This window comes from Myxine glutinosa, chromosome 3 (assembly GCF_964187855.1).
Source record: "Myxine glutinosa chromosome 3, kmMyxGlut1.1, whole genome shotgun sequence".
NCBI classification, from domain to species: Eukaryota; Metazoa; Chordata; class Myxini; order Myxiniformes; family Myxinidae; genus Myxine; species Myxine glutinosa.
The window spans coordinates 50,387,611-50,413,027 of NC_136263.1; the positions used below are offsets into that span (position 1 = coordinate 50,387,611).

The following is a 25,417-nucleotide window of genomic DNA, read 5'->3' on the forward strand; positions in this document are numbered from 1 at the left end:
GATGGAGAGAGAGAGATGGAGAGAGAGAGATGGAGAGAGAGAGAGAGAGAGATGGAGAGAGAGAGAGAGAGAGATGGAGAGAGAGAGAGAGATGGAGAGAGAGAGAGAGAGATGGAGAGAGAGAGAGAGAGATGGAGATGGAGAGAGAGATGGAGAGAGAGAGATTAAGAGAGAGAGATGGAGAGAGAGAGATGGAGAGAGAGAGAGATGGAGAGAGAGAGATGGAGAGAGAGAGAGAGATGGAGAGAGAGAGAGATGGAGAGAGAGAGAGAGAGATGGAGAGAGAGAGAGAGATGGAGAGAGAGATGGAGAGAGAGAGAGAGATGGAGAGAATTTTGAATTTTGAACACCGTTTATTTCCACAAAATACACAAGGATGTCAACCTATACCGCAAGGGTATTTACAAGCAGGAGCAGAGAAAAAAAAGGTACAACAACACCAAAGCATCACATTCTTGATGCAATTCTTAAAACATCATGACGAGTTCCGAGTCCTGAACCACACACAAGGCCTCGTGAGTGCACCATTTCCATTCAAAAAATTCAATATTCCCGTTGCTCATATGGTGATCAAATTCTAGCCTTAATCTTGCTGACACCAGCCCTTTAAATATTGGAATGACGTCATCGCCATAACATTTGTCAATCTTAATTTTCCTTGACTTATAAATTGCATATTTTGCAATGGCAATCAGGAAATTCATCAAGGCACCAGCATTTTCACAAGAGGAGGTAAAGGGTACACCAAAGATAAACATATGCACGGTAAAAGTGAAGGATAATTTATAAGAAAGGTGTGCAATCACAGAAAGTAGAGGTGCTAACCTCCTGCACTGGACATATGCATGAAAAAGATCCTCCTCCTGTTCGCAGAAGGGACAATTTACAGGCACCGAGGCATTAAGATGGTGGATAAAAGTGTTTGAGGGGAGAGCCCAATGTGTTAGCCTCCATTGGATATCCGCTAAGAACCCATAGATGGGTGGAACAAACATATTATGCCACAGTGGAGTAGAGGGAAACCCCGGCCCTAACCGTTCTGACCACAAGGCCACACGCATCGCTCCAGACAGGGATGAGACTTCTTTCCCCCTCACGAGTTTAAGGACACCAGCCTTAGTTACTAAGTGAAAGGGGGAGGGAAACCCATCATCATTGGACTGGACAGAGGGCAGCACCTTGATTTCGGGAAAAGATAGTCGAAGATCTTCGACAATTCCGGCACCTTCCCAGCCAATGTTTAGCTGCCTGAATTTTTTTACGACTACCTGTTTGATTTGTTGAACAACTCGAACAGATGCTACACAAACACCTGTCGCCACCACCCCAGCAGACCTCCACTTGGTTCCAGATGCATCCCTTAGATCACTCACTTTGCTTACGCCTCCTTTAATGAATTTTTGAATTAAAGCATGGCTACGAGGAATACATGGGAAAAAGCTGTTATAGAACAGAGGCTCTTGGAGGAAATTACGACAATTATATGCCTCAAGACAACGTTTAACCTCAAGGCCTTTCCATGCATCCAGCAAACTCCGATAAAAAGCGGGAAGTGAAGCACTGCTGACACAATCAAGGTCCACCAAGAGAAGGTGCCGATCATAGTTCATTCCACCAGCCTGTTGTAATAGAAAATGTGCAAATGGGCGCCAGGGCAGCTCCTCCGCATACAGTAGTCTCTGCACAGACTGCAGGCGAAAAGCCATAATCCGCCCAGAGACATCAATGACTCCTTGGCCCCCCTCCTTCCGAGGGTGGTACAGTATACTGGGCCGCAGCCAGTGGTAGCCGCTCCAAAAAAAGTCTATCAGCTTCCTCTGGATGGCCGGGATCAGCTCCTTGGGTGGCTGCAGGGTAATGACTTTATGCCACAATCTCGCTGCAATCAGGTTATTGATAACAAGAGCGCGGCCTCTGTATGAAAGAGACCGCAGTAGTCCTTTCCATGATTTTAAACGATATGTGATTTGTTCCACACCTCCTTCCCAATTCCTCATTTCCATTTCATGGTTTCCAAGATAAACTCCAAGATATTTGACCCCGTCTGTTTTCCATACCAGATTTTGTGGGAGTGATGGTGGTGATATGACTGAGGGGTTACCTGAACTACACCACAAGGCTACACTTTTACTCCAGTTTACTTCACCAGAGGAGGCTGCAGAGAAGTCTTTTAAGCACTGCTGTACTGCAGCTACACTGCCCGGGCCTTTAAGTAAAACACAAACATCATCAGCATAAGCTGTTACGACAAATTTTAACCCCTCTACCCCCATATCCTGAGGCAATCGCTTCCTGAAGGATGCCAAAAGTGGTTCAAGGGCGATTGTGTACAACAGTCCCGAGAGAGGACAGCCTTGGCGGATACCCCGTCGAAAGGGAAAGGGGGAGCATAAGTTATTATTTACTTTCAACATACAGAAAGTGTTTGTATATAACAGTTTAACATATGCTGTGAAGGTTTCACCAAAACCCATCCCCTTAAGAACCGAAAACAAGTATGCATGATCAACACGATCAAAAGCCTTTGTTTGATCCAGAAACAATAACCCAAAACTGGCAGGCACATACTTTTTACAGGAAATAATATCTCTTACCAGAAACAGGTTATCATGCATGGACCGTCCAGGAACACAGTAGGTTTGATCCGGCTGTATGACAGAGCTGACCACCTCTTTCAGCCGATTCGCTAATACTTTAGACAAGATTTTGTAGTCAGTACACAGTAAGGAGACAGGTCGCCAGTTCTCAATGAGTTGAATGTTCCCAGGCTTCGGCAAAAGGCATACGACCGCCCTTCTACAGGACAGAGGAAGTTCTCCAGCACGAAGGCTTTCGTCAAGGACTTCAAGCAGATCCGGTCCCACAAGATTCCAAAATGTCTTATAAAACTCTCCAGGCAGCCCGTCAATCCCCGAGGCTTTACCATCTTTCAAGCCTCGCGTGGCTGCTTCAAGTTCATCAGGTGAAATTGACGATTCCAGTGTGTGCTGCTTGTCCTCCTCGACTTCTGGGAGCCCAGCAATCAGCTCCTGTATCGCCTCACTGTTGATACTCTGGGCAGAATACAGGTCAGAGTAAAATGCTTTCAAGGCCGCTTTAATCTCCAGTTGGGAGGTAACCGTTGACCCATTAGCAGTACAGAGCTTATGAATTTGCTGCGAGTTTTTCACCGAATTCTCCAAGCTAAAGAAGTCCTTATTTGGCATATCCAAAGTCAAGTAGCTCATCCTCATACGCACCAAGGTACCCATTGCCCGCTGCCTCACCATTTCGGTCAGTAATGACCTTTTTGTCCATAGCAACTGATCATATCCAAAATCTTTCCCAGCCCCATTACGATTCTGTTCCAATTCTGCAATTTCGGCCTTTAATGAGTCAATTGAGAGACTTTGCATTTTAGTAGTAAACAGACTATACTGTTGACAAAACGTTTTAACTTGACACTTTGCAAGGTCCCACCATATGCGAAGGTTGGCATGCTCAAGCTTAGATGACCGAATTTTCCCCCACACGGTTCGGAAGGCATCTTTAAATTTCTTATCACTTAACAACCGAGTATTGAGTGACCAGTATGCGCTACCTCCTGATGTCAGGGGTAATTTAAAGGACATTGCCACTAAATTATGATCTGAAAACCCTCTTGGGAGTATTTGGGTAGTGGACACCACATTCAGCATTGGCTTATTGATATAGATCCTGTCCAGCCTTGCCCTTGATATGACGCCATCACGACATCTGCACCATGTGTAGGCCCGTGAAGTTGGATGCTGCAACCTCCACACATCCTCAAAACAATAGTTCTTGATGAGGCTCACTAACACCTTTGCAGAAGCGCCGTGGGGTTCATGTCCATTCCTGTCAACTGAAGGATCAATTGTACAGTTAAAGTCCCCTGCGATACAGGTGAGAGCAGCTGGATCCAGTCCCTCTACAAAGTCCCGCAGTGTGGAAAAGAATGTTCTTCTTTCTATAGGTTCACTTGGTGCATACACATTTACTATAATAAGCTTTTGTGTATTGCAGTAGAACTCCACCGCTATCAAATGTGCCTTATAGACCTCCCTATAAATAACACTCTGAGTGGGAAGCCTGGGACTTAAGGCGATGGCAACACCAGCCTTGGGTGTGGAAACCCCACTCAGCCACCATTGCCCTTTAAAAAGTTTACACCATTCAGCTGCCAAATTGTTTGTGGCATGGGTCTCTTGCAATAGAATGACATCTGCTTTTACCCTCTCCATTGCCTGGATTGCTTGAATTTTCCGTAAGGGGGCACATCCCCCATTGATGTTCAGGGAGGCAATATGTATTTCTCGCATTGTCATTCTAAGGTGGTAGCTCACCGTCTGCCTGCAATTCTTTGTTCGCCTTTGTTACTGCTTTGCGAAGACGTTGAAATTGAGGCTCTGAGAGCATGGGGTCATTTTTCTGTAAAAGAGGTTTCGAAACTTTAATGAAAGCTTGAACATCAGGGAAGTGATCTCTAATTACAACGTGACGTTGTCTAAACGTTGCGTTTAAGAAATCAATGACCTTCCCTTTTGTCACCTCTGCTTGCCTCACCTGCTCCTTCTGAGACTCACTCAGGGCAGCAAGACTGCATCCTTCCTCATCAGCCTCGCCCCCACTCTCACCCAGTGGTGTGTCAGGTACTGGCACCTCATCTGTGTCATTGTCACCATGGTATTTTTGTTGCGTCTGCATGGCACCAACTACCCCATCGTTGTTGTCTGCCACCGACTTATCGATCTCTTTCTCATCATCTTCCGTTGAGATGGGGGTCCTTAACTGCTCGTCGCATGGTGCAGGGTGTCCATCATCACACACGGTGACACACTCGGTAATGCTTAGATTCTCTTCATCCTGTGCAATGGGCAGATTCGCATCTCTATCTATTGCATTACCATTTTGCTCATGGTCATCAGGTTGGTCTGTATTACCATCTTCCTGCACGAGAACCATTTTGTTTCCTTTTCCTCCATTCTCATCGCTCGCAAGAGAGCGTTTCAAGTTTCTCCTCGACTCGGTCTCCATCAGCTTCACCTCCTCGAAGTCCCTTTGTTCTTGAGGTTGCAGCCTCTCCTCCACATATGGTTGCTCCACTACCGTATGGGCTTCTCCACCAGCACCACTGTCACCCGCACCCTCGTATTCCGGTGTTGACCTTTTTTCGACACCTGGCTCATCTACAGGGTCGTTCGAGTCATTTACAGGTGGGGGGGGTGGGGGGGGGGCTGCCCCAGCTGCTGTGGCATAACTCTTCCTCACATCAGGACAATACTGCCGAGTGTGTCCGTATGCCCCACATGTATAGCAAATCAAGGTCTCAGTAGCTGCAAAGATCCGGTAATCATGATCTCCTATTTTAAAATTTATAGATATGTTCAGCTGTTTTGCCTCATCCTTTAGTACGACGAAACAAAAACGTCTAAACGACTCTACATGCTTCAGCCTTCCGTTCCTGGTTCGTAGGGGGACCGTGATAATTCGTGAGACGACAGTCCCATGCTCCCCTAGTTTTCGTAGGATTTCTTCATTCCTCAGAAAGGGCGGAACGTTACTTACAATAACTTTAACCGCCGGCGTGTCCATGGACGATACCGGGACAAATTGGTCATTCCCCAACGTTAACCCGTTTTGCACCACGATGTCTGCAAGGCTAACTTGTGACACGAAAACCACCACTTTGTGGTTCATTCGAGACGCAGCACGAATGTTATTTACCCCGATCAACTCCCCGATTGCAAGTAGAACCTCGTCCATTTGCACGTCTTCCGGCGGAACAAGGCACAGCCCGTGCTTACGCGATAACACCTCATCACTAACACGATCAGCAGTCCTTTGACTATTCCTATTAGCCATTTATCGGCAATAAACTAAACAAACTAAACGGTAACAATGCAATAAACTGACCAAACAAATCAAAATTAGTTAAATAAGTAAATAAATAAATAAATAAATAATCGGCACGATATAACCAACCCACGTTATAATTTAATACAGGTGGCTAACCGTTACCGTGCTGTCTCTCTCTCCCTCTCTTGTCTCAAGAGCAGAAGGGAAACTCGGAGAAACCTTCACAAACTCGTACAGGGACACAAATGGAGTGAAAGGAGGATAGGAAAGACCACCAACACAGCACCGTACTCACAGCTCCTCACACACAGCAGCCATGATTGCCACACCCACGCACGACTCACCAACGACCAGCAGGGGGCGCGAGAGAGAGAGATGGAGAGAGAGAGAGATGGAGAGAGAGAGATGGAGAGAGAGAGATGGAGAGAGAGAGATGGAGAGAGAGAGATGGAGAGAGAGAGAGAGAGATGGAGAGATGGAGAGAGAGAGAGAGATGGAGAGAGAGAGATGGAGAGAGAGAGATGGAGAGAGAGAGAGATGGAGAGAGAGAGATGGAGAGAGAGAGAGATGGAGAGAGAGAGATGGAGAGAGAGAGATGGAGAGAGAGAGAGAGATGGAGAGAGAGAGAGAGATGGAGAGAGGGAGAGAGATGGAGAGAGAGAGAGATGGAGAGAGAGAGAGATGGAGAGAGAGAGAGATGGAGAGAGAGAGAGATGGAGAGAGAGAGAGAGAGAGAGATGGAGAGAGAGAGAGATGGAGAGAGAGAGAGATGGAGAGAGAGAGATGGAGAGAGAGAGATGGAGAGAGAGAGATGGAGAGAGAGAGATGGAGAGAGAGAGAGAGATGGAGAGAGAGATGGAGAGAGAGAGAGAGATGGAGAGAGAGAGATGGAGAGAGAGAGAGATGGAGAGATGGAGAGAGAGAGAGAGAGAGAGAGATGGAGAGAGAGAGAGAGAGAGAGAGATGGAGAGAGAGAGATGGAGAGAGAGAGATGGAGAGAGAGAGAGATGGAGAGAGAGAGATGGAGAGAGAGAGAGAGATGGAGAGAGAGAGATGGAGAGAGGGAGAGAGATGGAGAGAGAGAGAGATGGAGAGAGAGAGAGATGGAGAGAGAGAGAGAGATGGAGAGAGAGAGATGGAGAGAGAGAGAGATGGAGAGAGAGAGAGATGGAGAGAGAGAGATGGAGAGAGATAGAGAGATGGAGAGAGAGAGATGGAGAGAGAGAGATGGAGAGAGAGATGGAGAGAGAGAGAGATGGAGAGAGAGAGATGGAGAGAGAGAGATGGAGAGAGAGAGAGAGAGAGAGAGAGAGAGAGAGAGATGGAGAGAAAGATGGAGAGAAAGATGGAGAGAGAGATTTTTTTTTTTTTTTGTGTACAGAGTCGAGGCTCGTGAAAGAGCTAACATTTATCAAACAAACAAATCAAACAAACAAGCAAACAAAGTATATAACAAGGGGAGCGGTCGACAAGATGGGAAGAAAAGGGGAGGAAGCACACAAACACAACATTTGAGAGCAGGGACATCGGGAGATGTTTTTGGAGGGAGAGGGCCTGGGGGGAGGCAGGATAGGTATAAAACGCAAGGACACCAAGGACTTCCAGGAAAGAAGTCAAAAGTCACCTCAAAAAAGTGGATTTGGGGTGAAATTAGCGGGGGTAGAAAAGATCAAGGTTTTGGATTGGGGAAGATAAGAGATGGTGGTGAACAGCCGTTTTAAAGACCTGTAGGGTGGAGTGGGATTGAAGAGAGTGAGGGAGTTTGTTCCAGAGGCGGGAGAAAAGAGGAATGAAGGAGTGAAGGTGAGCAGAGAGTCTTGATTTTGGCAGTTTAACCATAAGAGGGTTGCAGGCAGATCTTGTGCGACCTGCAGGAATATTTGGGGGACAGAGCCCAGAGGGAGCTGGGGGAGCAAGGCCGGAGAGGAGTCGGTAGAAGACGGAAAGACCACCAACCTGCCTGCGGTGATTAAGTGAAAGGCCCTCGGAGATAGCGTCATCGCAGGAGATTCCAATGATTCTGAACGCTTTGCTTTCAACAGCGTGAAGACGAGCTAGGTGTGAGGCAGGAGCACCAGCCCAGAGGGGAGAGCAGTACTCCATTGAGCTGCGGATGAAAGCCTTGTAAGTGGTGAGGAGCTCAGGTTTGCCAAGGAAGGACTTTGCACGACGGAGGATGCCCAGTCGGCGACTGGCTTTGGAGGCCAGCTTGGAAATGTGGTTTTCCCAGGAAAGATCATGGCAGATAGTGAGACCCAAAAGCTTGAGTGACAGAACTTCTTGGAGAGGATTATTCAGAAAGTAGATGGGAGGGTTGTCCAGTCGGTTTTTTCGGAGAGACACCGTAAGAGTGTGAGATTTGTCAGGATTGAAAGACATGTTCCACTTGTTTGCCCAGTCTGTGATTTTGTCCAGGTCTGCAGAGAGTGAGGAGGCTGCAGCCTGCCGATCTGACGGATGAGAAATGGAGCGGCAGAGAGTGGAGTCATCAGCAAAGAGATAGAGAGGATTTTCAAGAGAGTCAGAGAGATCATTGATGAAGACCAGAAAAAGCACAGGGCCCAGAACACTGCCTTGGGGAACTCCAGCCTGAACAGGAAGAGGAGATGAGAGAAACCCATTCAGGGCCACACGTTGACTACGACTAGAGAGGAAGTCCACCAGCCATGCGTGGAGATTTCCATGGATACCAAAGGAGGAGAGTTTGGTGAGCAGAACGAAGGCCCCCCCTCAAACTTATATTTTGTTTGTCTGGTTGATTTGTTTGTGAAGTAAATGTTAGCTCTTTCACGAGCCTCGATTCAGTATACAAAAAAAAAAAAAAAAAAAAAAAAAAAGAGCGGGGTGCCAGACCGTATCGAAGGCACGTGATATGTCGAGGGAGACAGCTCTAATTTCCTGTTTGGCATTGAGGACCTCCATCCATTGTTGAGACAGCAGAAGCAGCATGTCCAGAGTAGAGTGACCTGGTCTGAAACCAAATTGATGATCAGAAATCAAGCCATTGGAGAAGAGGAAAGATTTCATAACCGGAGCAATGATGGATTCCATGACTTTGCTGATAATTGGGAGAAGGCTGATTGGTCTGTAGTTGCTCGGATCTGTTTTTGCACCTTTTTTGTGCAAAGCGGTGATGTTGACTGATTTCCAAGCAGATGGCAGTTGACCTTGAGCAAAAGAGAGGGTGAAGAGAACAGAGAGAGGGAGTGAAAGAGCAGAAGAACAGGATTTTAGGACCCGTGGGCTGATGCCGTCAGGTCCAGTTGCAGAATCAGAGTCGAGGTTTGACAGAAACCTTTCCACCTTGTCAGGAGGAAAGGACATGGAGTCCAGGAGCAGCTGGGTACGACTGGGTATGATGGTGGGTACAGAGAGGGATGGGTTTGGGACACAAGATTTAGAGGCACACACAGAGTTGAGGCATTTAGCTTTTCCACGTGCGGAGTCAGCTGTGTAGCCGTTTGAGGTAAGGGAGGGGATGGAGGGGGAACAAACACCACAAACAGATTTGACCAGATGCCACCAGGATTTGGAAGAGGGAGACAGATAAGAGAGTTCGGTCTTGAGAACGGAGAGATATTGTTTCCTGGCTTTCCTGAGGGTGGACACACACTTGTTTCTGGCTTTGTGAAAGGAAATAAGATTTCCTTCCGTTGGATTTGCTTTCCAGGAGACGAAGGCAAGTCGTTTCTGGGCAACAGCCTCACCACAAGATTCCGTGTACCATGGACGGGAGGAAGGGTATGACAACTGAAGACGAGATGGGATAAATCTGTGCATGAGAGAGAGCAATTTACTTTGGAAGAATTCCCAGGATGAATTGATGTCAGAGGTGGTAGAGATGGGAGACCAGTCCAGATGATTGATGGCTGCTTGAAGACCATGCCAGTTGGCCTGAGTGAAATGCCAGACTCGTCGACGCTGAGCAGGCTCCCTGAGAATGGTCAGAGAGATGTCCACTTTAACAAGCACATGATCAGATGATCCGATTGGAGCAGAAGAAGAGCAGCAGACATTTTCAGGGAAGTTAGTCATAACCAAGTCCAGAAGAGAAGATGCTCCGTTGACTGAGATCCGGGTCGGGAAATTGACAGATTGTGTCAGTCCCAGTGAGTCGCAGAAGTCCTTTGCTGAGGAGCCATGGCTGGTGAGAGAGGTACCCACACCCAGCCAACTGGCATGGTGACAATTGAAATCACCACATATGAGGGAGAGAGAGTTGGGATGAGTAGATAGAAGTTGGTCCGTATTATCAGACAGCGAGATGTCGATGGAGTCATCACTGTTTGGTGGACGGTACAACACACATATGAACAAGAGGTGGGAGTGAAGGCGAAGCCGTAGCCAGAGGTATTGCTGGAGGTGAGGTGGAGAGAGGGCAGTGCAGGGCAAGTGAGGAAGAGAGTTTTTGATAAAGATAGCAACCCCACCTCCAGGACGAGGGTCAGGTCTATCATACCGGAGGAGGGAGTAACCCGGGAGAGATACTAAGGAATCAGAGACATCATGAAGGAGGAAAGTTTCTGTTAAGCAGATCACGTCTGGTTTGACAGAAGCAACCTGTATGGAGAGATCAGTTAAGTTTGAACGAAGGCTTCGGATGTTTGAGGTCCATACCGTTAATGAAGAGGAAGGGGGAGCATCGGATACAGAACAGGGGGGAGGAGGGGTAGGGTAAGATGTGGAAGAGGTGGAAGAGGTAGGGAGAGCTGTTGAAGGTGCGTCAGAGATTTCAGAATAGCTCGGAGAAAGGGAAGGATGGGGCGGACAAAAGGTTTGATGGTGATTGGGTGAGGCACAATGAGGTGTTATTTGAGGAGGGGGAAGAGCGAGGCAGAAGGTTGGGGGAGATGGAGGTGAGAGTTGGAAGGGGGAAGAAGCGGGGAGGACGCTTTGAGGGGGGGGAGTGAGAGGGGGGAAATTGAGAAGAAATGAGGGTGGGGAGATTTGAAGGGGAGGGGCGAGGGGGGAGTTTAGGAGGGAAGGGACAAGGGGAGGTATTTGAAAGGGATGGGATATGGGGGAGATTTGGAGGAGAGGGGTGAGGGAGGAGTCTAGGAAGGGAGGGGTGAGGGGAGTCTTGGAGGGGAGGGGTGAGGGGGTAGTTTAGGAGGGAGGGGGCAAGGGGGGAGATTTGAAAGGGATGGGTGATGGGGAGGATTAGGAAGGGAGGGGAAAGGGGAAAGATTTGAAAGGGATGGGTGATGGGGAAGATTTGGAGGGGAAGGGTGATGGGGAAGATTTGGAGGGGAGGGGTTATGGGGAGGATTTGGAGGGGAGGGGTGATATTGGATTTTAGAAAGTGTACGATTAATGGGAAACGAACATTTATTGCAAAATGAGTTTCTTGTGACCTTCGAGTCAAAAATACGTTTTAGGACGCTGGATGGAGGATGGAGTGCAGGAGAGTATAGGGAATGTAGAAAAAAGGCACTAGAAGAGATGGAATTTTTTTTTGGGATGAATAGATTTGGTGAGCAAGTTGAAAGCAGCCTTTTAAAGACGAAGAAGAAAAAGGTGTTATAATATACAACGGAATACAGAACTTGAGGGGAAAGTGTAAACATTGTAAGGTTAATAACAGTGAAAACTATCTGGGGAAATGGGGGAGAAACACGTGGTCGAAGAACGAACGAACGAATAAGAACGAATAAACGAATGAGAACAAAGAATAAGAACAGAGAAGGAAATGTTTTTTTTTTTGTTTTTTTTGTTTTTTTTAGTTGAGATTTACACAAGGAAGTAGGCTATGGGGTGAAAAGACTGGGAAAAGCAGAGAACGAAAGTTATTGGAGCACAAACGACGGACCGCTGAGAGAAAAACAAAGCCTCAAGGTTGTACACTGTACAAGACCTCAAGATCGAGAGAGATGGAGAGAAAGATGGAGAGAGACATGGAGAGAGAGATGGAGAGAGAGATGGAGAGAGAGATGGAGAGAGAGATGGAGAGAGAGATGGAGAGAGAGATGGAGAGAGAGATGGGGAGAGAGATGGAGAGAGAGATGGAGAGAGAGATGGAGAGAGAGATGGAGAGAGAGATGGAGAGAAAGATGGAGAGAAAGATGGAGAGAGAGATGGAGAAAGAGATGGAGAAAGAGATGGGGAGAGAGATGGAGAGAGAGATGGAGAGAGAGATGGAGAGAGAGATGGGGAGAGAGATGGAGAGAGAGATGGAGAGAAAGATGGAGAGAGAGATGGAGAGAGAGATGGAGAGAGAGATGGAGAGAAAGATGGAGAGAGAGATGGAGAGAGAGATGGAGAGAGAGATGGAGAGAGAGATGGAGAGAAAGATGGAGAGAGAGATGGGGAGAGAGATGGAGAGAGAGATGGAGAGAGAGATGGAGAGAGAGATGGAGAGAGAGATGGAGAGAGAGATGGAGAGAGAGATGGAGAGAGAGATGGAGAGAGAGATGGAGAGAAAGATGGAGAGAGAGATGGAGAGAGAGATGGAGAGAAAGATGGAGAGAGAGATGGGGAGAGAGATGGAGAGAGAGATGGAGAGAGAGATGGGGAGAGAGATGGGGAGAGAGATGGAGAGAAAGATGGAGAGAGAGATCGAGAGAGAGATGGAGAGAGAGATGGAGAGAGAGAGATGGAGAGAAAGATGGAGAGAGAGATGGAGAGAGAGATGGAGAGAGAGAGATGGAGAGAAAGATGGAGAGAGAGATGGAGAGAGAGATGGAAAGAGAGATGGAGAGAAAGATGGAGAGAGAGATGGAGAGAGAGATGGAGAGAGAGATGGAGAGAGAGATGGAGAGAGAGATGGAGAGAGAGAGATGGAGAGAGAGATGGAGAGAGAGATGGAGAGAGAGATGGAGAGAAAGATGGAGAGAGAGATGGAGAGAGAGATGGAGAGAGAGATGGAGAGAGAGAGATGGAGAGAAAGATGGAGAGAGAGATGGAGAGAGAGATGGAGAGAAAGATGAAGAGAAAGATGGAGAGAAAGATGGAGAGAAAGATGGAGAGAGAGATCGAGAGAGAGATGGAGAGAGAGATGGAGAGAGAGAGATGGAGAGAAAGATGGAGAGAGAGAGATGGAGAGAGAGATGGAGAGAGAGATGGAGAGAAAGATGGAGAGAGATACATATATGACGTCCAAACAGCATCAATGTAACCCAGTGCCAGTCAATCGGCTACAAATCTGAATATGAAGTAAAGGAGGAAGAGAGTATGGAGACTTACTGGACTTGTGCCATCTTGTGACAGGGTAGGGCTGTTCGGACATGCAGATGAAGCAAGAAGCCAGTAATCGGTGCCCAACGCTGTGAGTAGTGCCACGATGGTTCCGGTGGCAAGCAAGGAGGCAGTGAGCGTCACTGAGGTATAACTCGCCTGAACACGCATCCTACCATTAGGTTTGGGCAGTAGCGTACAGAAATACCTGAGGAAAGGAAGAACGTTCAAGAAAGAGCAAGATGTGCGAATGAGACCAAGGACTTTACATATTTGAGAACCGAGGTAGAGGGGTCAACCATTATGGAGGAACACATGAACCAGTTGTATGCCACCGCCTACAGCTACAGGTGTACACATTGTCCCTCCCAACGCTGTCTCATCGAACTTCTACCTTGTTATGACTGTTTACATCACGCCAGTTGGCTCAGAAGTGCCAGTGGGCTCATCATGCCAGTGGGCTCATCACGCTAGTTGGCTCAGAAGTGTCAGTGGGCTCTACATGCCAGTGTGCTCATCATGCCAGTTGGCTCAGAAGTGCCAGTGTGCTCATCATGCCAGTTGGCTCAGAAGTGCCAGTGTGCTCATCATGCCAGTTGGCTCAGAAGTGCCAGTGGGCTCATCATGCCAGTTGGCTCAGAAGTGCCAGTGGGCTCATCATGCCAGTGGCTCATCACGCTAGTTGGCTCAGAAGTGCCAGTGTGCTCATCATGCCAGTGTGCTCATCATGCCAGTTGGCTCAGCAGTGCCAGTGTGCTCATCATGCCAGTTGGCTCAGAAGTGCCAGTGTGCTCATCATGCCAGTGTGCTCATCATGCCAGTTGGCTCAGAAGTGCCAGTGTGCTCATCATGCCAGTGTGCTCATCATGCCAGTGGGCTCAGAAGCTGTTTTCGAGCAGTTGCCAGTGTTAAGAAATCCAAACAGAGAGTCTCAACCTCAAGCCATATGTATTTCTGTTTACGGCGTTTCCCAGATTACCACTTGCCTGAAAGACCAATGCCACATGCAAGGTATTTTGGGAGGTCTCCAATGGCATCAAAATAGCTCACGCTTCAACTCCACATCTTCAACAGGCATTCGCTTTGCAGTGTTTGGTTACCGACCAAAAAACTGTGCTAAAGGACTTCAACCAGGATTTTTCTTCCCCCGGAAAAGTTAACCACGACAACAGCCGATTGGTCAGACAAGTCAAGCGAAATGCCAAGTACAAATCAGCAGCAACCCAAAGCATTTACAGTTTCTTTCTTTCCAGCTTCCAACAAAAGGCCTTCACAATCCTCCGCCATGCTCGCGTTTCATGAACTTGCGTGACCCTGAGGTTCCACGCGTGTGGATTGTTCCAGCATCGGATGGCAATCTCCGTTGTCTTCCAAAACACACTCGAGCTCCAAGGCCATAAAAAGACATGGTTAACATACGATGTACGTTAACTGAAAATTTGCAAAAAGGGATTGCGCCAATTCGTTTTGGAATTACCTTCCCCTCATGTGCTTATGCTAACGATACGTATCGGCTCAAGTATGACGCCACAGCTTTGGATCAAAACTTGCACGGTTTCCGAGCAACTAGTTGGCTGGGCACCACGAGGGTGGTAGCCATGGTAGTTCAATCAGCACAGACAGTAAAAAAAAAAGAACATTGAACAAACATTCCAAATAACTAGGGGCACTTTATTACCTCCGCCACCAAAGGTGGATGGAGGTTATATGTTTTCACCCCTGTATGTTTGTCTGTTTATCCGTTTGTGAACAGGATATCTCAGAGTTGTGGGCGGATTCGGACGAAATTTGGCAGAGATGTAGCATATGTTACAATGACGAAATGATTCGAGTTGGGTGAAGATCCGGAATCGGATTCGGCTACTAGAATTTTTAAGTGATTCTTCACCATTGGGAGATCGGGCCAAAAACGATACATAGCAAGATATCTCAAAAAGTTGTCGACGGATTTGGACAAAACTTGGTGGACCGGTTGGGTGTCTGACGAGGACAAATAGATTCAATTTTGGTGAAGATCTGAATATGGATTCGGGTATGAGAGTTATTTAATTTTTTAATTGATTATTCATCATTGGGAGATAGGGCCAAAACCGATACATTGCGGGATATCTCAAAAAGTTATGGATGGATTTGGACTAAACCTGTTGGACAGGTTGTGTGTGTGACAAGGAAGAATCGATTCGATTTTGGTGAACGTCTGAATATGGATTCGGATATGAGAATTATTTAATTTTTAAGTGATGCTTCACCATTGAGTGATATGGCCAAACAGGCGGAGGTATGCTCTCTACTGAGTGCCATTCTAGTTTAAATTATGTTTTCACTGTTCTTTGTCTGTTTGTTTGTCTGCGAGCATGATATCTCCAAAGGTTATGGACGTATTCGGACGAAACTTGGTGGGCAGCTTTGGTGTGTCCATAGGATTGGAATGATTGACCTTTTGACCCCAAAACAACAGGATTCTTGCTTATGACCAACTCTACGATTTGGTGAAGTTTTGTGAAGATCGGTTGAAAATTGTGACCTGTAGGCGACTGACATACAGACAGACAGACAGACAAACAGACAGAATAGCGCATAAGACCAACCAATATACTTGAAAACTCTTCAATTTCCGCAAGCAACAGACAGGGATGAAAACATATAACTTCCATCCACCTTCGGTGGCAAAGCTAATTAATACTATACCATTAACATAACAAAATACAATGTTACAAACACTTGTGAGGTAAACGAAGAAAAATGCTGGTCTAACATGATAAAACAAAACAGACAAATCTGCAGGCGAGCAAGGGCTGCAAACTCAAAATCATAATTAGTCTTGCCCCGAAGAGGATGCAAGACTATTGCAATGTTCCTGTCTGTATGTCTGTCTGCCTGCCTGTCTGTGTGTGTCCACGTCCATATATTTTCGCTTTAAAAATGTTTTTCTCCGCAACCGCTTGTTTGATCAATGCATATCTTTAACCATAGGAGGAACTCCCTATGGAGAATATTTTATTGCTGACTCTGTCATCAAAGATCACATGGTATGGCATCCATATTGGATTAAAGGAAAAAATTTGGACATGATTTTCTCCAAAATTACTCAACAATTTTTTTTTAAACTTGGCATATGTCGTCAACTCTCAAGGAGGTATGTGGCATGATAACAATGCCGTTATCAGTGAAGTGGTATTCCAGCCATAATTGGTTGAATTGAAATCCTTCTTTGAAAAATTTGAAACTTCATATATCTGATATATGACCCGATGTTAATGGGTAATTGAATTGAAGACGTCATTGGTCACATGGTGTGGCAGCAATATTGGATGCAAGGAAAACATTTTCACATAATTTTCTCCAAAAGCGCTTAACGAAAAAAATGGAACCTTGGCATTTGTGATCACCTCCTCATGAGGTATATAGGGTTATATATGAATGAATGAATGATCGTTTTAAGGCCATTTTCCCTGCGAGAGCGGGGGTTATGTTAGCCTTGCAGGCCCCATGACAATCATGGTTCCCTGTTTGAGGCAAAGTTTTTATGGCCGGATGCCCTTCCTGACGCCAACCCTTGGTCACGCTCTTACGATGCGCAGGGTTATAACAATATAACAATATAGGGTTATCACAATGACATAATTGGAGAAGTGGTATTCCAGCCATATTTGGTTGAATTAAAATTATCTGAAAAATGTGAAATTTCATATAATCCAACATATTACCTGATCTGAGTGAAGAATTAAATTTATGACGTTCATAACACTGTCAAGAAACTATTTGACATGCTATAGGGTGCACGGATGATATGGGTATATGGGCCATAATAACAGTGGGCCCGAAACAGTGAAGTTCATAACAGTGAAGTTCATTCATTCATTTATTCATGATAGTAGCATATTCAGTTAACGATGGTATTTTTGTTCAGAATGAGCACACAAGACGAGACTACTTGCTCTACGAATGCCAGTCTAGTTGTATTGAGAAATTTATGAAACCTCCCACCCACCTCAGGAAACCAGCTGATACCCCAAAAGTTTCCACATAAAGTTTGGCAGGGATAGCCCCAAAACTGAGGGAGTAGTTAGGGGATGGACAGACAGACAGACAGTCAGTCCTGCTTTATTATACGTATGTGTATATAATTATATATACACAGCTCTAGCATCTCTTCACTGGAATGGTAACAATTAACTCATGTGTCACACTAGCACTTGCTGCTGAGCCCTTGGCTAACAGGGGTACCTGCCACACAGTGACCCTGTTTAGGTACCCACTACCTGTTAATAAGAAGTTTAATTTGCAGTCAAGATGATACATTTCAACATCAAAAAATATTAATTTATCAGATCTGAACCTTGATTTTGGGAGCTTTAGTAGCAGTGGGTTACCATGGAAATTATGTGCATCCTGGAGGAGCTAGATAGGGTTGGACAGTTGAGGAAGCAGAGGATCGTCAAAACCTGAGACCACTGACCTGTCCACGATATGAGACCAACAGGCCTTGTGCTTTGGTCTTGTCATGGGAGATGTCAATAATGTTGTGAGCTTTAGAATCTGCAGAATCCAGGTGAGAAAGGTGTAATGCTCTGGTAGCAGTCCATAGGGAAGAGCGGTATTCCATTGAACAATGGACAAAAGCTTAGGAGGCTGCAAGTAATTCTAATTATTTCAAAGACAATTGATTGATATTTTAAGGGGATCATTGATTGTAAATACTAGTATGTTTGTCGTTTAATAAATTTGTATCGTTTGAAAATGTTTAGCTCTATTTTTACTTTTGTGCATGTCGATGGTCTAAGTTTGAACTCATGGAAAGTCAGTCAGTGATTGTGATTGCAAGGTCTATATGGATGAGATTAAATCACAGGAAGAAGGTCGTTTAGCCATTGAAGAAATGCTGCGTCTTTCCCCGTGAAAGTCGACTGCACCTCTGGGATTGTGCTGAAAGCACAGCTCACAGAAATAGTTGAGTGGCCAAGGAACTGGCTGAAAGGACACTCTTGTGAAAGGCACATTGCATTTTTTGCAATTTTTGCATTTTTTGCATTTTTTTGCACATATGCATTTTTGCATAAAATTCCTGTAACTTTAAGGAAAGATTTCCCTTAAGGTACGCTCTAATTCCTTAGCCAAGGATTTCCTAAAGTTCTGTTGCATAAACAACCCTTAAGGATAAGGATTCCCTTAAAGTGAAGGAAATCCTTAGGAGATGTTGCTATGCCAGGCAACCAATGACATTGGAGGTAGGAAGAGATGTCCGAAAGCAAGAACATGTAATGAACACATGATTTTAATTGACGCTTGTTATATGTTGCATAGGGAACACGTGCTTGCGGATAAAGGAGGAATAAAATGATTGTTGTGTAAAATTCATTAAATTCTCACTCACCATTTTATTACTTCCACCTATAGGGAAAAGCAGCATTTCGGGAAACTTTGAGGATTTCCTGAACTTTTTCCTTAAGGACATCCTTAAGTTGAGGATAGTTGCATATACAAATAATCCTTAAAGTTTTCCTTAAATCGTTCCTTAAAGTTAAGGGAGCATCCCCCCACCCTTAAACATAAACCTTTGAGTTTCCAAATTATGCTCTTCATAGAAATTGGTCCGGAAGAGGCCGATTATCACAGCGCAACGACAGAGACCGACATAACAACTCTTCCACAATTTAGTTGATTGTACGTTGTGAAACACACTGAGGGTGGCACAGTGACCTGGATAACATTTTCACTCTTTCATGACATCCAGAATAGTATGCATGTTTTTTCGCACCCACATTTCAATTTTATAATTTCACACTTTCACCATTCTCGGAAAGTTTCCAAACATCTACTGCACACATTAACACATTCAAAATAAAATGCTCAATGAGAATCAAATGAATTTTACACAACAATAATGTTGTCCCACCTGCATCCGCAAGCACGTGTTCCCCATGCAGCATATAACAAGCATGTATGTAGCAATATAACAAGCATGTAAGCAGCATATAACAAGCATCATTTGAAATCACGTGTTCCCCATGCAACATATAACAAGCGTCATTTAAAATCACATGTTATTTACGTGTTCTTGCTTTCGGACGAGCGTCCTATCTCTAATCTGATTGGTTGCCTGGCATAGCAAAGGCTCCTAAGGATTTCCGTAACCTAAAGGAAATCCTTAGCTGAGGACTTGCCAAGGGATGTTTATATGACAGTGCTTAAGGAAATCCTTAGCTTAGGAAAACCTTTAGGGAAATCTTTCCTTATCTCATAAAGCGCGTCGAGCCATGATAATGCTCAATACCCGTGTGCAAATGAGTTTACACTGACGTCAACCCAAACAAGGAATCATGACCTTTCTTACAATGTTTCATACCCGGGTGACTATTGAAAGGGGGAGGGCTCCCTTAACTTAAAGAGACGATTTAAGGAAAAACTGAAGGATATTCGTATATGCAACCATCCTCAACTGAAGGATGTGCTTAAGGGAAAAGTTAAGGAAATCCTTAACTTTCCCCTAGAGGATGCCTTATGCAACCGGGCCACTGTCATCTCTGCTGAAGTAAAACATCTTGATAGCTTCCCTTTTAACAGTTCCTAATTGAAGGCTATGCCACAAAGAATCAAAATTAAGACCTTAGAATTCAGAGGCCTTGAAATGTCTTGTGAAATAGCAATAATCAACTATCATTATCATGGACCACCCGTGCACCGATGCAGATCGATACTAATCAAGACTAGTTCTTCATTCTATGATTATTATTTACGTTTAGCTATGATTTCTATTTCTCCCTGCTCACGCTATCATTGTTAAGTGGCACCAAGAAACTGGGCAGACTTTAAAGGTAATTCCTCACCACGACCTTGACCTTGTGTTTACTTAAATTGAATGGGTGTTGGTAAAAAAAAAAAGGGAGCATCTGTTACAAACAATGCATATGGACGTTTCATTGAGAAAAATCATCCATTCACTGTTGAAGGTGGTTTATACGGTTCCCGGCAGAGATCGGATCATACACAAAACATCGCACAACTACAATACAATCTACTGCAAGGTACTCACCTTCGGGCAGAAGCAAACGCTCAATGAGCTGAGGCTCGACGGCAAGGCTGGAAGGCAGACTGACCAGCCACTGGGCTTATTTGTGGTTCTGGCGGCACTGGGGAAACCCGAACCCAAAGCACGAGGCCAAAGGAATCCCATGTCATGCCGGCTGTCCCACCACCTGCATTCCCCCAGCCCCTTTGAACTCCCCCTCCGTTCCCTTGCCACCCCTTGCCACACCGTACCACCCCCACTGCATCCACCTCCTCCTACCACTTCTCAACAGCACAAACCTGCACATCCCTCTCACACTCCTCCTTCAACCACACACTTCTGCCCTTCTCAAATATTTCTTTCTGAAGTTAACTCACAGAGGTATAAAAATAAACACATTCTATAAGATGTAACTGAAACTGTTCCAAAAAATTAAATGTGAGATAAATCTTATACAAATATTTTGAGACTTTTCAACCCAAACTGCTCGCATTTCATCCTTCATTGTGAATGGTTAATCCACTTGTTAAGTTGTTGATGTGTGAGGGCTGCAAGACACCCACATCTGTTTTTTGTGACTTTAATTCTGTCTTTTCCTGTTTACCAATGTTTATTTTCCTGTTTCTAATTGTATTGTACCTTTGTTTGTTTTATCACGATATGCATATTAGGGAAGGTTTGGGAAACACTGCTGTTGTGGGTTAGGTTGAGTTGTTGTGCGCCTCTGTATGCGTGTACTTCATCGGAAAGGGCAGAAAAAATTTGAAAAACCCCACTAACCCCACATAATGCATCTTGACCCAATAAACCCACTACACGAACGGGAAGAACTATTCTGCACATATGCTAACGAGCAAACTAACTAACTAAGTAAGTTGTATGTTGTATCTCGTATGCATTACCTGGAGAGAGAGCGTGATGGCTTCGCAAAACCGTCACAGTATTGTCTGTGTTTTGCAAGAAGACTGTAGATGTTTGTGTGGTGTGTGCTTTATAGGTTCTAGATGGTCTAAGTTCGAAATGAAAATTCTTTCTTCTGGATGGTCTAAGCTCGAAAGGACATATTCCAATAGTAGGTGTTGGTCTCATCTCTTAAGCATGTAAAAAGGGTCTAAAAAGGGCCACGTGTTCTAAAGCTATAAATGGTCAAGGGTCCAAGCTGTCTAATCTGTCTGAAGGGCGCATGGGGTCTAAATGGTGTTAAGCGGTGCAAAGGTCTAAAGGTTCTTGGGATATAAGGGGTATAAAAGGTCAAGGTTTTAGAGGTATAAAAGGTCTAGAGGGTGAAGGGATCTAAATTTGTCTAAAGTATCGAAAGGGTCTTAAAGTTAAAGGTAATAGGGGTCTTTGGGGTTTTAAGGATCTTCAAGGGTGTTCGGAGTCTTAAGGGTTTAGGGGTCTTAAGGGTCGTAGGAGTCTTAAGGGTCTAAAAGAGTATTAGGGGTCTTTAAATGTATTTGAGGGTCTTACAGGTCTTTGGTGTCTTAAGGGGCTTCGGTGTCTTGGGGATTTTTTTTTAGGGTTTTGGGGGTCTTAAAGAGTCTTCAAAGGTCTAAGCAGCCTAAAGGGTCGAAAGGTTTAAAAGGTACATTTCAATAGTACGTAAATTAATAGTAAGGGCATTTTATGAGATATTTCACAAATCTGTTAACTAAATTGTTACCAAAAAATTTCTTCACCAATATGTTTGTAAAGGTGTGTAATAACATGTGTTAAAATGTTGAAGTTCAACTCCCGTGGGAAACCCAGAAAAAAAGCTGTTGAATTCGGGTACCGAAAAATTATTTTCGAGAATTTTTATTTTTTTAAATCGGCCCTTAAGTAACTTATGAGGGGTCAAATAAGGGTTTTTCATGATTCTGAGTTGATTGTTAACATTTATATTTTCACTTTTACATTTACACACAAAGTAGCTTTTATTTCACATACATATATAATACTCAAGAGTTATTTCTCATTCACAATGTCAGAAGTTTCAACAGTCATTGTCTATGTCTTCTTCAGACTCAACAACATCATGACTGCAGTTTCTGCATGTAATGCCATTACAGACTCCACAGGCCGAGATGCACGTGACCCCATTCTTCTTGCAGCTGCATCGCCGGTTGCTGCAATCTCCATGACAATTACAGCTCGTGAACTGCAATAGCTCCTCAGGAGCCGTGGGGTCCAGTGTTGGAACTGGCTCATACCCATGCACACCTATTGTCCATCCATAGTCACTGGGGTTCAGAGACATGCTCTGTAGAAGGATCCGTATGCACTCTTTCAGAGTGGTGAAGATGGTGTTGAGGTCATTAGGGTCTTCTTCAATAACTGGGAGGAACTCGATCTGTGTGCTCTGCTTTGCATCATTAGCATGGATTCTCTTCATCCAGCCATTCCAGTTGGAGTGGGGGAACTCAGGATCGTTGGCTTTGATCACCTACCCCGCTGCCCAGAGTGTGTCACCTGGAGTGAGGAGTGGCTGATCATGAGCCAGGGAGGAGGAAAGCTCAGCGAGGGGGAGAAACATGATCGCGTTCGTTCCTATCTGTTTCCTGTTCGTAAATGGAATAATCTTTACTTCAGTTCCTCTCAGGATCTTAGCTTTGTCGAGTGCCTTCAACTTCACCCGGGGGAAAGCTGTTGTTGTCTGTGGATCTGGCAAAGGTGGTGCTGGAGAGGTGACTTCGATCCAACCCATTGAGTGAAAGGGAGTGTTTCCGTGAATAGAGACAATGTTTAAATCTATATTGTCTCCAACAAACTGAGTGACTGCATTGTTTGTTTCCCCAACCTCCATAAAGACCACCTGATCATTACTTGACAATTCACTTTCACTGGCTGGCACTTTGGCTGTCATCACTGATTGATCCTCAAGCGCAGCATCAACCGCAACCTCATCATTGATCTGTTCATCGGTTTCCTCCACAATGGTGTCAAGAGTGCCAGAAGTATCTGGAACATCATCTCCACTCCTACTATTAAGGAAGCAGTATTTGTAGTTTTGTGTCTCCGTGTAAGACTCAGTGTATCCCAGCCGGTGGAACTTGTTGAGCATCCATTTTGACCCAAATCTATGATCAAGTTGTATGGCAAGCCCCATTTGGTGTGACAATACTCCAGACCGAGGTCGACAGGCCTTAATAAAATTCTGCCCCCAAACGGCAACTCTTTCGTCTGTCTTGACAATCGGTCTCAAGAACATCTGAAGGCTTGCAGGAACAAGTGTCAGCTGACTATCGATGTCAGTCATACTGTGTGTGGTGGGGTATGACTTTGGACCTAAATCAATCAAGGCAATATCATTGGATATGAACTTGAGTGCCGTCTTTATGATCTGAGTCTTCTCATCTCCATGGTCAAGATTAGCATGATGCCCTCGCAGAATATTGTCGGTGCCATCTTTGAGACAGAGTACATCTGCCCTTCTTTCCTGTGTTGTGAAATACAAGGTGTCTTCGTATTTCTCTAGAAGTTTTATCTTTAGCCAATGCTTTGAATAAGAAAGGCTCTTCTCTGGTGACTGATCAAACTCCTGCAGCTTTTCATGGACTTGGTCCATGTTCATTACCCCATGCTCTAATTCTGAGTCTAACCATTCGCAGAATTCAATAAAAACTGCCTCTCGCTCCTCATCAATACTCCTCTGTCCTCTCTTCCTTTTTCCTTCCTCATCAGTCTTGGACAAACTGTCACCTCTCGCAAACATAAGTTTGCATCGCAAATGGTACAGTGTTTCTTCTGCTACCAAGTCGTTGATCCCTTCCAGGCGTCCAGTGACTTCAGTGCCCCAGTCATCCCCGCGACTCCGTGCTGTCTTCAGCAGGCTTGCCTTCAGTGTATCTGCAGTCAAATTATCTGGCACTCTGTATTTCTTTCTAGCTTGTGCTGGATTATTTTTGTGGAGCTGGGCTGGTTGGTTGCAAAGAATGCATACATCCTTATACAGGAGGTCAACTGACTGTGATCTTCTAGAACTGCAGCCAGTTGATGAACTGAACTCACAAGTAGTGCGTCTTCTCTTCAACTTTGATGACTCTTTCTCTGCCTTTGATGCTTGAGCTGACTTCTTGGTGGTTGCAACAAAGTTGTTGTACAGATCATTTTTACACTTCTGGTGGTACCTCAGTTTTCCTTCCTTTTGAGCCTCCTTCATACGTTCCACAACAGTAACATTTTCGAAAGTTTCTGCTTGTTTCAATAAAGTTGAGTATCCCTTTGGAGTTGCCTGTATGAGCCTTTCAGCTGGTGTATCCGAGCGTGCACAGATGAAGCAATTGAGCACAGGTGGAGTAACGTCTTCATCCATATTGCTAGACTCCATGTCCTGCAAAGTAGAAAATGAGATATATTTAGAAATTATTTTTCCACAAAGGAGTGTCTGTGGTGAAATATAAATGTTAACAATCAACTCAGAATCATGAAAAAACCCTTATTTGACCCCTCATAAGTTACTTAAGGGCCGATTAAAAAAAATAAAATTCTCGAAAATAATTTTTCGGTACCCGAATTCAACAGCTTTTTTTCTGGGTTTCCCACGGGAGTTGACCTTCAACATTTTAACACATGTTATTACACACCTTTACAAACATATTGGTGAAGAAATTTTTTGGTAACAATTTAGTTAACAGATTTTCATATGTTTCCCTTACTATAATAGGCGTAGGTGTCGTCAGGGTGCAACTGATGTTCAGTCCATCATTAAGAGACATTTAGTCACACGGCTTCACGGACGGACGGATGGATGGAAGGACAGACGACTTCACGGAAGGATGGACGGACGGCTTCATGGACGGACCGTGTTTTCCGGTTTTATGTACGTAAATAGACTATATTTTTGGATAGACGCCAAAATCAATGACAGAGGGAGCAACCAAGAAAATGTACATGTATGCTGCACAACATGTAATTTTTTAACGAAACGAATAATCTTCAATCTGACCAAATTAGTGACTCATAATGTCATCACCACCTTCCATTGCCTTCACTTCACTGTATTTCTGCAGATTTAGTCACTATATTCACTCCAGTGACTCGAGTAGAGCTAACCAAGATGGCGACACGGCGGCTACACTTTTCACGGGTTATGAGCGTTCCACATATATTTTCAATTCAGTGCACCCAACCTGTCCACTAAGTTTTGTCTGAATCCTTCCACAACTTTTTTGGATATCCTGCTCACTGCCAAACGGACCAACAGGGTCGAAAACATAACCACTGCCACCGAAACAATCTTTACTTGATAATTGGGTACAAAGGTCATGTTACCAGCCAGGTGATCCTGGATACCATTAAACATATGATAAAGACAAAAAGTAAAGGCAACACTGCTATTTTATCGTTATCATCCAATTACCTCCACCACCAAAGGTGAATGGAGGTTATGTTTTCACC

The 25,417-nt window shown here is 44.8% G+C and overlaps 1 protein-coding gene across 1 annotated transcript in view; it reads right to left on the reverse strand.

The window, feature by feature from the left end:
- Positions 1–20,218, reverse strand: part of LOC137423587 (transmembrane protein 182-like) — a 55,857-nt gene extending 35,639 nt beyond the window's left edge. Inside the window, exons 1-2 of the mRNA XM_068110891.2 lie at positions 20,063–20,218; positions 13,039–13,237 (exon numbers count right to left, since the gene is read on the reverse strand). Coding sequence (XP_067966992.1) covers positions 13,039–13,200 — 162 coding nt within the window. The 5' untranslated portion in view covers positions 13,201–13,237; positions 20,063–20,218. The remainder of the gene's footprint in view (positions 1–13,038; positions 13,238–20,062) is intronic.
- Positions 20,219–25,417: the final 5,199 nt, after the last annotated feature.